Source organism: Castor canadensis, chromosome X (genome assembly GCF_047511655.1).
Source record: "Castor canadensis chromosome X, mCasCan1.hap1v2, whole genome shotgun sequence".
NCBI classification, from domain to species: domain Eukaryota; kingdom Metazoa; phylum Chordata; class Mammalia; order Rodentia; family Castoridae; genus Castor; species Castor canadensis.
In genome coordinates, this window is record NC_133405.1 from 121,067,199 (window position 1) to 121,081,354 (window position 14,156).

Genomic DNA, 14,156 nt, shown 5'->3' on the forward strand with positions numbered 1-14,156 from the left:
TAAGAAAGGTAAAGTCATGCCAAATTTGTCTCAAGCCAAAAGTTTTCACTACTTTGAAAGAGTGTTTTCAACCACATGGAGTGCTTCAAATCAGGTCTAGTGAACTCACTCTGTTTCTATAAATGGTAACACTGTGCTACAATACTAGATACTATATTATACCTAGCAGAAACCATATGTATATATACATACAATAACTGCTGATATATTATAAAATATATTGTATGTTTATTATGGAGGCATATATTAAAGTAACAAGCATGACTTACTCTATTTTTGCCATTGCATTTCTCTCAAATTATTAAAAGTCCAAGTTATCATAACGTGGACTTGCCTTCCATGGAGTATTTCCAAAGTAGAGCTACTGCTTCTTATCTTGATATTTAGCAACATCACTTTTAGAAAGGACACAGACAAATGGACGAAGCAAATTGAGATGTCCCTTAGTACAAGGTGATCAACAGAAATGCATGTAAGATGCCACTTACCTGACTGGAGATGGTTGTTCCTATAGGATTCTACAGCATATGAAAAGAATCTGGGCTCTAAAATAAATACTAATTTGCACTAAGAATTTCAACTCATTCCATATAAATTATCACAAATTCTAAACTAGCAGAATACAAATTAATAAAGCTGAATTTTATCAGTTCTAAACAACTGCAAATAATTTAGAACCCAAATATCCCTGAAATATGACAATAAAAGAGGAATAAAAAGTTTCTCTGGCTTCTAATGTAAACAATTTCAAAAGTGATAATCTACGATCACTGAAAAAGGATACTGCTTTTTCAAACATTAAATGTATCTACCAAAGTATATTCAACCTTCATTTTAGCCTTAAAAGAAATTTTCATATTAACTCAAATTTTTTAAAAATCAAGGGTCAAGCATGGTGGTTCACATCTCTAATCCCAGCACTCAGGTGGCTGAGGCAGCCAAGTGTGAGGCCAGCCTGGGCTATATAGCAAGACTCTGTCTCAAAAAACAAAATAAAAATGTCAGTAAGATAGCTAAAGTCAAAAGCAGTCTTCATGGCAGTTGTTACAATTCTTGTCTGGACTGCCATGTTTTAGGTGACATACATTTTTGAGGCTATTGTTTCCATTCAAGCTACATACAAAGAGGGCAGAAGTGAAAGAACTAGCAGCAGTTCTTTACCAGTTTCACATCACGGTCTCCTTTGAGAATTTCTTAAATGCTAAGGACTCACTTCATGGAAAACATATATATATGCATTAACACACAAAATGTTACATGAAACTTTTCAGAATTCACAGACCTCCCTTTTGCTGTACTTGAGTTGTGAGAAGTCTCATATGACAATTTAAGAGCCATTAAAACTTCCAAGTGTATTTTTTTATATCCAAAAAACACTTTTCCTTCCTTCTTACTACCTTTGTTATAAAATCTTTTATTTCCACCAACTCTGCCTGATAATGTTATAAACAAGAGTCACTCTTCTATTTCACATGATTATCTAGACCAGAGGCCAGCGAAATGCTAGACAATACATATCTAGGCTTTAAAGGTCACTCAGTCTCGTGGCAACTACTCAGCTCCATTGGTATAGCACAGTCATAAATAAATAGGTATGGCTGAGTCCCAATAAAACTTTATTTGCAAAATCAGGCAGTGGCAGAATTAGCCCATGGGTCATAGCTTGCTAATCCCTGGAACAGAGGAACAAGCTCAACAAATCCACAAAGAAGGAGCCAGGGAAATACAATTACATCCCTAAATTACACCATCCCTAAAAATATTTTCCAGAAGGATTAAAGATCTAAATAAGAAAAGCCAACTTTGCAACTTTTAGAAGAAAATAAGAGAGTATCTGCCACTGGAGGAAGAAAATATTTCTTAAGAAAAAACCTACGTAGTGTAAAAGGGGAAAAATCAAATATTATACATTAAAGTTAGAAATTTCTGCACAATGAAAGACCACACATAAAGTTAAAAGACAAATCACAAACTAAAAAAAGGTGTTTGCAACATAAGTGACCAAATGAGGGTTAGCTTTGAATACCTAAGAAGGAAGAGTGAGAGACATACAACTCAACATAATAGGATATATGTGCTTATACAAGCAATTCAGACAAGAAAATGGAAGAGTTAATAAGCATGAAAAGATGCCCAACTTAACACACAAGGGCAATGCAAATTAAAATCACAACAAAATAGCATTGACTACTAGAGAGACTGACAAAAAATTTTTAAAATTCTGACCCAGGTGGTGCATGCCTGCAATCCTAGCACTTGGGGGACAGAGGCAGAAGCATCAAAAGTTTGAGGCCAGCTTAGATTACACAGAGTTCAAGGCTAGTCTGGGATACATAGTGAGATCCTGTCTCAAAAAACAATATGGTAATTAATTATAAGTGCTGGAAAAGATATGGAATACTAAGGACTCTGCAGGCATACTCACGAGTGTTTAACAAGTATAAAATCCTTCAAGACAAAAACAGACAAAAAAGTCAAGAAGGAAAAACAATATATCAAAATCATTTCCAATTCCTTTTTAGATTAGCCTCTGAAACTGTGACTGAGGAAGTTATATATTATGGCTCCAGCCAGAGATATGATTTTAGCTATTTGATAGAAGAATTTAGAATACTGTGGTAAATCAAATGATTGCTCTTATCAATAAAACCTCACACTGCTTGTGGACATGCAAATTCCACTTGTAAAAATACAACAGAGAATGCACGGTGGCATTGTGTACTGTAGCACTATTTGTAACAGGAAAAATTAAAACAAATGATAACTCTGAAACCTAAAATTGTGGATAAAGGTATGGCATGGTAGTACACGCTTGTAATCCAAGCACTCTGGAGGCTGAGGTGGGAGGTTCATGAATTTGAGGCCAGCCTGGGCTATATAGGAAGACCTTGTCTCAAAAAAAAAACCAAACAAACAAAATGTGGACAATGGGAGACAAAAATATACTGTACTGTGTTTATTCACTGAAATACATAGTAAAGATGAATGAATCAAATATAAAAATATATCAAAATGGATCCACTTAAATTGTGATATATAGAATAGGGTTTTCCCCCTACCTTTTTTGCACACTGCAAAAGAGTATGTGTAGCATGTCACATAAATGGTAAAAACTTTTAATGCACCAGATGTACACATACACACACATATTATAAGAGAAAAGAAAACCACATAAGAAAAAAATCACAGGCAAGAAGGACAAAAATCAACCCTGTGAGTATAGTTACTGCTGAGGAAGAAGAAAAAGGAGAGAGGGTAGGGAAGAAATGGTCTTTAGTTGTCTCTGTAACGGTTTATTGCTTTTAACTTTTAAAAAACATCTTAGGCTATTTCTTAAGGAAAAAAACTAGAAAAGTGAAATTTCCACTTTTTTCCAAGAATTAAGTCCCTTAAGAATTAGAAGGTTCTCCTTCATCACTGACACCAACAAAGGCTCTGTCCCAGTGATATTTCCAGGGCTCCTGACAAGTGCATCATCAAGAGAATCCCAGAAAGCCCAGCCTGAATTGTAATGTTTGCATCCAATGATTTGAATACACATTTTAAATGTACAAATTTCAGCTCTGAACACAACTGAAAGGGAGGCAGTCTATGATAGGTTGGCAAACAAGCTGGCAAGGGCTCGTTTCAGCTTACCAGGCAAGAAAGTGAAGATAGATGGACTCACACATTCACTTGAAAATGCAATCAGAAATCTGTATCAAAAATAGTTTTCTTAAGAGCACAGAAATAACAGAGTGCAGAAATAAAACAATACCAATGTCAATAAGTACTAATTATTCCATAAAGACAAATATTACCATTATGATGGGTGCCGGTGGCTCACGCCTGTAATCCTAGCTACTCAGGAGACAGAGATCAGGAGGATCAAGGTTCAAAGCCAGCCCACACAAATAACTTGCAAGATCCTATCTCAAAAATACCCTTCACAAAAAAGAGCTGGTGGAGTGGCTCAAGCTGAGGGCCCTGAGTTCAAGCCCTAGTACTGCAAAAAAAATAGGGATTATACAATGAGTATGCTTAGAAATGTATGGTAAGTTTTAAATTCCTCAAAAAAGTAAACAACAAATGCAAAGAGGCAAAACTGTATCAAAATCATTTCCAATTCTCTTTAGATCAGCCTCTGGTACTATGACTAATGGGGTCATGAATTGTGCTTCTTCATGGTCAGATACAATTCAGTTATGTGGTAGAAGAATTAGCTTGCTATGATAAATTAAATGATTATTCTTACCAATAAAAGTTAAAATTCAAAGCAACATTATTTTAAACACTAAACAGAAATAGATCTCTTACATTCCTTTGGGCCAGTTTTAACCTTTAATAGTTCCAAAATTAGTAAAAGTTTAAAAAGGGGACAGATTTAAGTCACTAAACAGCCTCCACTATTGTTCACAGAATAAAATCCTTAATTGATTAATGATCTTAGGGTGTCTATCGCCATCTAGTGAACAATCACTCCAATTACCACACCAGACACTTGACAACTGATGGTTTTCTTCATAGTTTAAATATATATGCCGACTCGGTGCTAACAAACACAAATACATCGTATCTTTATAGATTAACTTTTGAGTATCTATAAATAAAATTTCCATATTTCTTATCTGGAAACACTGAATTTATTATTTTTAAATAATTTGCACACTGAGAGGTCCCTCACACAATTCCTTAACTATTAACTAATTCCTCTACCAGCAGGCAATTAAAAATCATGAAAAAGTTTAAGTATGAAAGATCACACCTGAGAAAAGACAATACTGATGCCAATCTGACAGAACTATTAACACTTTAATTGTAAGCCTTTTTAAAATTTCTTTTATTCAGATGTGCATACAATGTTTGGGTCATTTCTCCCCCCTTTCCCCCACCCCCTCCCTTTTCCCCGCCCCCTTCCTCTCCCTCCCTACCCCCTCGCTACCAGGCAGAAACTATTTTGCCCTTATCTCTAATTTTGTTGATGACAGAGTATAAGCAATAATAGGAAGGACCAAGGGTTTTTGCTAGTTGAGATAAGTATAGCTATACAGGGAGTTTACTCACATTGCTTTCCTGTACATATGTGTTACATTCTAAATTAATTCTTTTCAAACTAACCTTTTCTCTAGTTCCTGGTCCCCTTGTCCTATTGGCCTCTGTCACTTTGAAGTTTAAGCATTAGTTCCTTTGCATTGAGGACATCAAATGCTATCTTATTTTTTGGGGGTTTCTTGCCTATCCTCATACCTGCCTTGTGTGCTCTCGCCTCATCATGTGATCAAAGTCCAATCCCCTTGTTGTGTTTGCCCTTGATCTAATGTCCACATATGAGGGAGAACACACAATTTTTGGTCTTCATTGTAAGCCTATTTTTAAAAGTACAATTACAACTTACTCTGCATATTCTAGCAACCATAATACATTTGATTACAAAAGTATTACGTCACTAGAGCTAAATCTGCATGATTTCAACAAAATTGAGCACATGCGAAACAAACTTAAAAATAAAAAAAGGGAGGAAGGGAGGACTTCAAGGTCTCCCAGACTGTGCATTAATCCATACCCAAATGCAAAATTTTAAAATCTTTTGCAAAGGCATGCTACCAATTTTCCTTCTCATTCATTTCTACTTGGAACCTTAATGTAATTTATCCTACAAAGTTTTTTTTTTTTTGTGTGGTACTGGGGTTTGAACTCAGGGCTATACCTTGAGTCATTCCATCAGACTCCCCCACCATTTTTTGTGAAAGGTTTTTTCAAGATAGGGTCTCACAAACTATTTGCCCTGGCTGGCTTCTAACGGTGATGCTCCTGATCTATGCCTCCTGAGTAGCGAGGATTACAGGCATGAGCCACCGGCACCCGCTCCCACAATTCTTTAAAAGCAAAGAATTTATAAGATCTCCAGGTTATTATATTGCTTTGTCTACTCTATATTATAACCAAAAACTTCAGTTTAATAAGTTACAAAAGTATTCCAAAGTCTCCACAAACTGACTCTCATTTTACACTTCACCCCTCCTACCTCTTTAATAATTAAGAGATGTCTGAAAATCACAAACACTTAACAGTATATGTGGAAAACACTAGCTAACCGAAAGAGAGATTATCACATAAAACTATTCCCATCTGCCGGTGCTAATAATTATCACAAATACTTTAACAATTATTTTTATTTTAACAAATAATTTCTGTAGAGGTCTTTGGATCATCTAGAATAAGAGTTTCAGGGAGTATAATTATTATTTCTCATTAACCTGATATTTAAGGCCTTCTTTCTTCAGTTGTTTTATTTATCGTTATTTTTAGGAGGAACAAAGGGGAATAAGAAAAGAGAAAGCAGAAACCAAGAATTTAAATCACATGATTATATCTAGATTTGCCTGAAATTCTTTGTTTTTTAATGGGGTAAGCAGGGTTTTGGGGTTTTTTTTTTTTTTACAATTTCTTTATTGAAGGCTTGTTATTCTACTTTGTACATGATAAAAATACAAACTGAGTTTAAACTTCTTATTAAAAACCCAGCTAAATGAAAATATTGCCCTTAAAAGTCAATGGATTAGGGGAATGAGGAAATCAGTGGACAAATTTGGGGCTTATCACTATCAACAGTGCCCTTTTAAGCTTGTGGATTTCTGAGCCAATGCAGAAACTGTAACAGGGATTTCCCAACAGCAAGAGGCACCCTCCAAGGGAGTAAATTGTCAACTATTGCCTCTCATGAGAAACTTAAGAGTAACCTTGATCCAATCTCAATAGTCAACCCATGTATTATCACCCAGTTGGGGCATAGTGAGTGCATTTCCTAATACAAAAATAAGATGGTATTCTATCAGAAACCACTGGATATGGAGATACACACACACACACACACACACACGAAATTTAAATAATTCTGAAGTAAACTTAGCCTAAGACACTGAAAACATCCTTCCCTCACTTCAACTAGCTCCTAAAACATCATATATTTCCCATGTAAAACAGGCCCGTGTCTTGCACTGAGTATGGAAAAATATGATCTTCTAGAAATAAGAGGTAGAATAATAAAGCAGAACTACAATCATGAAAGACATCCTACAATGGAGGAGACAACTCTAATGCAACAAAAGACATAATCAGGAAGATATAGATTTAATTCAAAATAGCCACTTGTTATCCTTTACTTCTTTGAGTCTTATCTTCCTCATCTGCAAAATGGGAACATTATTTTACCTATGTCAAAGGACTATTGTGTGGTTTGAATAAAATAAGGCACAAAATAGTTTCTAATACATCACTGTTTGTAATACATGCTTTGCCTTTCCTCACTGTGCCCTCGGCCAAATCTCTGACATGCAAATGAATAAACAACTACATTTCAATAAAACCTTACTGACAAAAATAGATCACAGGCTAGATCTGACCTACAGGCCACAGTTTGCCAATCACTGCTCTAGTATATTCTGAGTCCAGGCCCCCAATATAAGCATTCTGCCAAATGGTACTAACTACCACTTTAAAACTAAATAGTCTTAAATTCACTGAGAGAAAACAATAGTTTAATGCAGTTAAGTTTAGAATTTAATATTTAACAAATTAAAAAACCCTCATGCACACCGTATGAAAGCAGATGAAGTTTATACTGTCCCTAAAGTGACAATACTTAAAATGTGTTTGGGGTGATTCTTTTAGAAAGTAGTACAAATGGCTAATAAATACATGAAGAACTGTTCAACATCCTTGACCATAAAGGAATGCAAATCAAAACATCATTAAGATTCTGTCTTACCCCAGTCAGAATGGCTATCATCAAGAAAACAAACAGTAACAACTGCTGTCAAGGATGTGGGGGGGAAAGGAACCCTTATACACTGTTGGTAGGAATGTAAATTATTGCAGCACTATGGCAAAAAGCATGGAGGTTCCTTAAAAACTGAAGATAGAACCACCATATGATCCTGTCACTCCTGGGCATATATCTGAAGGAATCCAACTCAAATATAGTTAAGATAACTTCACAGCCCTTTATAGCAGCACTCTTCACAATAGCCAAAGTAGAGAATCAGCCTAGATGCCCATCAAACCAATGAATGGATTAAAAAAACAAAAACTAGCTCCCTTATGCCACCTCTTCAAAGAAACCTGACCTGACCAACCTTAACTAGCCAACAAAACATTCTCTAGGCCACCATCTGTTTTAATTATCTGCAGACATTAACTTCTATCATATTAACTTAGTCATTTTACACTTGCTTATTCACTTACTCAGTTTGTTTTCCCAAGTTATCCTCTTCCCACTCTATATCCCGTCAATGCCTCCCCTTCCCACCATTCTGGGTAGAATACAAGCTTCATGATAGCAAGGGTCTTTATTGCTCAACACTCTATCCCCAGTGCCTAGAGCAAAGCTTGGCACGTAGATGTTTAATAAATAAACATAAAGAAACACAAATGTGTTCAAAAAGGAGTAAAGCTGTATAACTAAGTAACAAACTTGGCTCTCCCACATTGCACCACGTATAGTTAAAAATACTCTCATATTTAGAGACGTGAATATTACACCATTTACCTCCCTTCCTTTGTATGTCACCAAGGCAGCCAGTGGTTTGGCGTAAAATCTGCTGTAGGAAAATCCTAGGCAACCGTACATACTGTTCGCTGTCAGCTTCAAAGCCTTCTGTCGAATGTCATACTGTGGGCCACATAAGGACAAAAGACAAACAACAATATTTGCAAATGCTTAAGTATTACATTAGGTGTCTGTCTTGATCACCAATGAAGAGAACCCCTCAATATCCCTGGGGAAAAAAGAGAACACTTAAAATACTCAACCTGTCCTCTCGGATCCATGATACTCTAACCTCCTAGAAACAAGTAAATACAGACTCCAGAGCTCCCAGGATTTAACAAGATCTTGCTCAGATATGGCCTTTGCAGATAGAAGTGCCTTCCATTATGAGGCAGTTTAGTGTTTCTGAATGGTTACCTAACCACAAATAAAATAAGAACATGCACCTGCCCATAGCATCCTGTTTATACCACTCCTAAATAATCAAACTGCAAAAGCTGAAATTGTCACTCAGATGTCTCAGAGTGAAAAGATATACCTGAAGAACAAGGTCTGGATTTAAATCTTGCTGTTTCATTAACTGTTTGACTTGTTTTCTCCGTTCTACCAGTTTCCGGATCTCTCGGGGCAAAATACCCATTTCTAAGCTTGGATCTGGCAACTCAGGGATCTGTTCTTGTTCTCCATCCTGATAAACACAGAACACAAATTTCACACACTTAAACTTTGACAAAATAAATTGCTAAAATATTATTTAATAGGAGCTTTACTCCATGATTACATCTTAAAAAGCTTCTTTCTTGTCTGAGTAAAGGTCAATAATGCCTGGGCAGTCTAAGAAAGTTAGGTGGGTTGCAGACCACTGACCTTTCCCCCCCGCCCCCAAATCTACCAGCCTGTCAATCCCAATATCTCCCATCCCTGTAGTTACTTACAAATTTAGATTTCATGTAAAAGGATCGATTTTTACACATGAGGAACATGTCTACAGAAATACTTTTTATAATACAAATACTAAGACAGACTTCTAAGATTAAAAAAATTAAACAGCAGCAAAACTATTTTAAATCTCATTTGTACAATCAAACAAAATACTACCAAATTTTAGAACTATGGAGAATCAGTCATTATTGTAAATGTTTTAGACTAAAAATAAAAAGTTATAAACTAAAATTAGCAAATCTCTTTTAAGATTTGGCATGCATTTAAACAGGTCATAACATTCCTAAAAATTAACACACATACACACACACACACATACATACACACCCACACCATATGCACACACATACACACATACAACATATATTCTTTAGCATTTATGTAGTACCTTTTACTTATAAATTGCTTTATAGTTGGCAGAACAGTAACATTTTAGAAAAACAACCAGCAGTCTTCTTATATTAAAATTTTATAAAGATCAATATTTTCAAATGGATACTCCTCCAATAGTAATAGGGACCTACTGCTTTCTAATACAGCACATGATGATAGTAAACCTATCAAAGAGATCTTGGTACACATTCCAATTTATTTACAGCAACTATTGAAGTCAGGTAAAAAAGTAAACTAAAGGGATCTGGAGTCAGGAAATTAGCCCTGCCACAACTACCTGTGTGACTCTAACTGTTCTGAAGACCAAATGAGATACTGCAAATAATACAGAATCTATAAACTGTTACATGTATAGTATTTCTTAGATGACCTCAAAAGGCTGCCCACTCTGAAATCATGCTATTATATATCCAGAATACAAACTGGAAAATTCAAACAGACAAAACTGGTGGGCAGCAGTTGGGGATGCAGGCTGAAAAATAACTATCACAGTTCTGGTAAAGAGCAGGACAGGGCTCCAAAAAATACTAACCAAAGGCAGGCACTACCTTTTGGAGTTGTCTGCTTAATACCTTCTCTGTAAACTTATCATCTAGTCTCACAAAAAGGTTACACTTAGCAGCCATATGTGTGCTCTGTGAATCCACCCATGCAGTCACAGGTAATAGAACCAGGGGTGTTCACTGAAGTGGGAGGGAAGGAGTCAGGAGGGAAGGGAGGGAAGGCAGGAAGGAAAGGAGGAAGGCAGGCAGGAAGAGAGAAAATAAAATGTGGTGAATTATATTCTTGTCACACACAGACAGGAATATTATTCAGCAATACAAACGAATGAAGTAACAATAACATGCTAAAACACAGATGAACCTTGAAAAAAACAGATGCTAAATGAAATAATCCAGATACAAAAGGCCACCTATTATATAATTCCATTTATATGAAAAGTCTGGAATATACAAATGAACACAGGCAGAAAGACAAGTGGCTGCACAGAGCTGGGAGGGTTGGAGGAATTGAGGGAGGTGACAGCTAAAAGGTTTCTTTGAGAAATAATTAAAGTGTCCTAAAACTGACTATGGTGATGGTTACAAACTCTATGAATATACTAAAAACCATCATGGCACACTTTACATAGTTGGATTGTATGGGCATGTGAATTATACCTCAATAACACTGTTTTTAAAAAGACTGAGTCTCTTTTCTGTCCATCTATCTCTTCTTTTTGATGACTACGAAAGGATATAACGTATCCTTTAAGAGGAAAAGCTAGACTGCTAACCCTTTTGATTCTCTTCCTTCTTTAAGCAATACTTTTAACCTCAATTTCAGAACCCCCAGTTGAATACAAACCTCTGTAACTTTCTGTGCCTCTGAAGCAACTCTTTGCACTGTTGTAAAACAAATATTAAATTCCTGAATGATGGAAGGATATAAACTGTTGAAGTCCAGGAGCAAAATGAACTTATCATAAAAACCTAAAATAAGAAAGCCACATGTCAAAAAAAAAAGTCTAAAAGAAAATCATTGTCAAAACATATTAAAAGTGCTATACTATAAAGTATAGCAAAAGTATATATACTATCCAGGACTGTGAAGGAGATACAATGGGGTAAAAAAGTCAACTACCACTCCATATAACAATGTAGTTAAAGTGAAAAACCAGATCGCAAAAAAAGAAGGATGAGAAGATTCTGTCTCTCCTTAGAACCAGCTACAAGTCTGTTTCCCAATATTCCCAAAGCATACCATTATTATGGATAAACATCATCTCATGTCAATTATTTTAGAAAAGAATCATATCCATTTCAAAAAACTGTAGTTAAATTCTTCTTCAAGCAAGCACTCCTTCCTACTGACTCTCCTACCCACACCACAAATAAGACCCCACTTAGTGGTTATATTTTTTTTATAACCACACTTCCAAAGAATAAAATGGACAGCCTATTTACCAGTACACAAACTGTGCTTAAAACCAGACAAGAGATGTACATTTAAATGTCAGGAGTGGAACAATCCACCTTCTTTACTTGCAAAAGGTGAACAGAAAGCTACTATATTTCTCTCTAAGACATTTACAAAGAAGCTGTCTTCACCTTGAGAAGAAACTTAATAAAAATAAATGTCCATTATTAAGGTAGTAATAACTACAAACATACAACAGCTTACTCTGTCACCACATTAAACACTCTCATTTATTCCTTAAATCACTCTGTGATAGATATTATCTCCATTTTGCAGAAGAGGAAAGTGAGGTTAAATAATCAGCACAAGATCACAGAGTCAGCACCCAGGCCACATCCAACACCAAAAGTACTACTACTCCATGGCATTACAACTAACAAGAAAACCTGCTTTCATCAAAATGTCTCCTACTCAGTGCTACTTGAGAAAATTCACAATGAACAAATGTGAAAATACTTAACACTACTACTTGAAAATACTTAACCATACACTTGAAAATGGTTAAGTTTTATTAAAGAGTTATTTCTAGCTCTGTGTACCACAAAACATCTTTTCCATTCTTGACAACAGGGAAAAATTACTTGCCTGTTAAAGCCCAATTTAGTGGCTAACATTGTCTGTACTTCCTCTAACTTTGTTGTCCAACTGAACTGGTTCTGGTACACTGGGCAGAGGCATAGCCCACCCTCACAGAATGAGCGAAGAAGACAAAGGTACTCCCACCACAGGACAAATAGTCACCTATACACTAGACCAAGGATTGGCAAACAAACTGTGTGCAGACCAAACAAATCCAACCTACTGTCTGTGTATCACCAGTAAGCTAAGAGGTTTTACATTTTTAGGTGGTTAGAAAAAAAAACAGTATTTCAAGAAAGTTATACAAAATTTAAGTTTTAATGTCCATAAGTAAAACTGTAGTGGAGCACAGCAAAAAAAAATTCACATTAATTCCAGGTTAAGCAAACAAGATTTTCATGTGCATAAAAAATAAAAATAAGGCCCTTATGAGAACTATTTGCTGATATAATTCAGGTCTTCTAGTTTCTCAAGACTAAACCTATATGAAGAAATTCCTTAATACCAGGGGCAAACCAATCTGCTGCCCAGCCTTACCAACTTTGGGGTCCAAAACCAAGCCTCCAGCATAAGCTGCTTTCTTACGTCCTTTCTTATATTTATTGGTATCTCCATCAATTTCTTCATCTTCATCTCCCTAAGATCAAATGGAAAGATAACTTCACCAGTCAGCAACTAATGAATAAAATGAGTTTTATTATTCCATCTTTTCCAATTACAATACTCAGTTCTAGCAAACATTTGCTTTTAGTTAGTGGCCCCACCTGTGGTGAAAGACAGTTATTGTAATATGTTCATGAACCCAAATGAATGCCAAACATGGTAGTTTCCTAAACAAATACCTTATCTCTAAGTTAATATGCAAATTCTATTTTTAAATGTTTCTGAAATTGCAGAAATTTCATTTTTAAATCAATAGGTATTAAAAATACAACTCTTTATATTATATAAAATTTGAGATTGTAAAGAAACCCCATAAAATTTATTACTCAAACATTCATGATGTGGAAACACAAAATATTGCTTGTAGGTATTATCATTATTTTTTTTTTGAGATGGGGCTTTGCTATGTTACCAAAGATGGTCTTAAACTCCTGGGCTGAAACAAATCTCAAACCTCAGGCCTCCCAAGTAGCTGGAACTACAGTGAGCACCACTGTGCCTAGTTTATTGTCATTATTAATATGGGTATCTTTTTTTGTGGTACAGGGGTTTAAACTCAGGACTTTGTGCTTGTGAAGCAGGGGATCTAAAACTTGAGCCACACCTCCCACCTTACTATGTATAACTTAAAATAAGTATATCCAAATACTGAGATCCATTCCCAAGTAGTTTATTTATGGTCAACACTCAATACCGCTACAGAAGTTACCAGCTCTAAATTAGTGTTAGTATACCAATTTTGATAAAGCGTAGAAAACAAGCAAATAAAAGAACCTGAATCACACTTTTAACGTTCCACTTCCATTCCCATTCTGAATCGATTACTACCAATGCTGATAAAACAATAACAAAGCTAAGTTTTAGTTCCAATGTCAGGGAGGCCACTTCAGAAACCTGATAGTGAGGGTCATAATTATATTAGTGCAGGGTGAGTATCCCCAATCTAAAAATCTGAAATCTAAAATGCTCTAAAATCTAAAACTTTTTGAGTGCCAACAATAATGTTACAAAGCAGAGAATTCCACACCTGACCTCATGTAACAGATGCACTAAAAATATCGTGTAAAATTACCTTCGGGGTATTGTATAGAAG

General features: G+C 35.6%; 1 protein-coding gene and 1 non-coding gene across 5 annotated transcripts in view; both read right to left on the reverse strand.

Moving 5' to 3' along the window:
* The window catches only part of Pola1 (DNA polymerase alpha 1, catalytic subunit), a 283,414-nt gene that overhangs the window by 219,414 nt on the left and 49,844 nt on the right, over positions 1–14,156 (reverse strand). For all 4 annotated transcript variants that reach the window (XM_020188477.2, XM_020188474.2, XM_074063672.1 and 1 more), the window contains 4 exons: positions 12,938–13,037; positions 11,210–11,334; positions 9,066–9,215; positions 8,528–8,650 (listed from right to left, as the gene is read on the reverse strand). In XM_020188477.2, the coding sequence (XP_020044066.1) occupies positions 8,528–8,650; positions 9,066–9,215; positions 11,210–11,334; positions 12,938–13,037 (498 nt within the window). The remainder of the gene's footprint in view (positions 1–8,527; positions 8,651–9,065; positions 9,216–11,209; positions 11,335–12,937; positions 13,038–14,156) is intronic.
* On the reverse strand, positions 11,853–11,985 carry LOC141420137 (small Cajal body-specific RNA 24). The gene has a single exon (XR_012444823.1).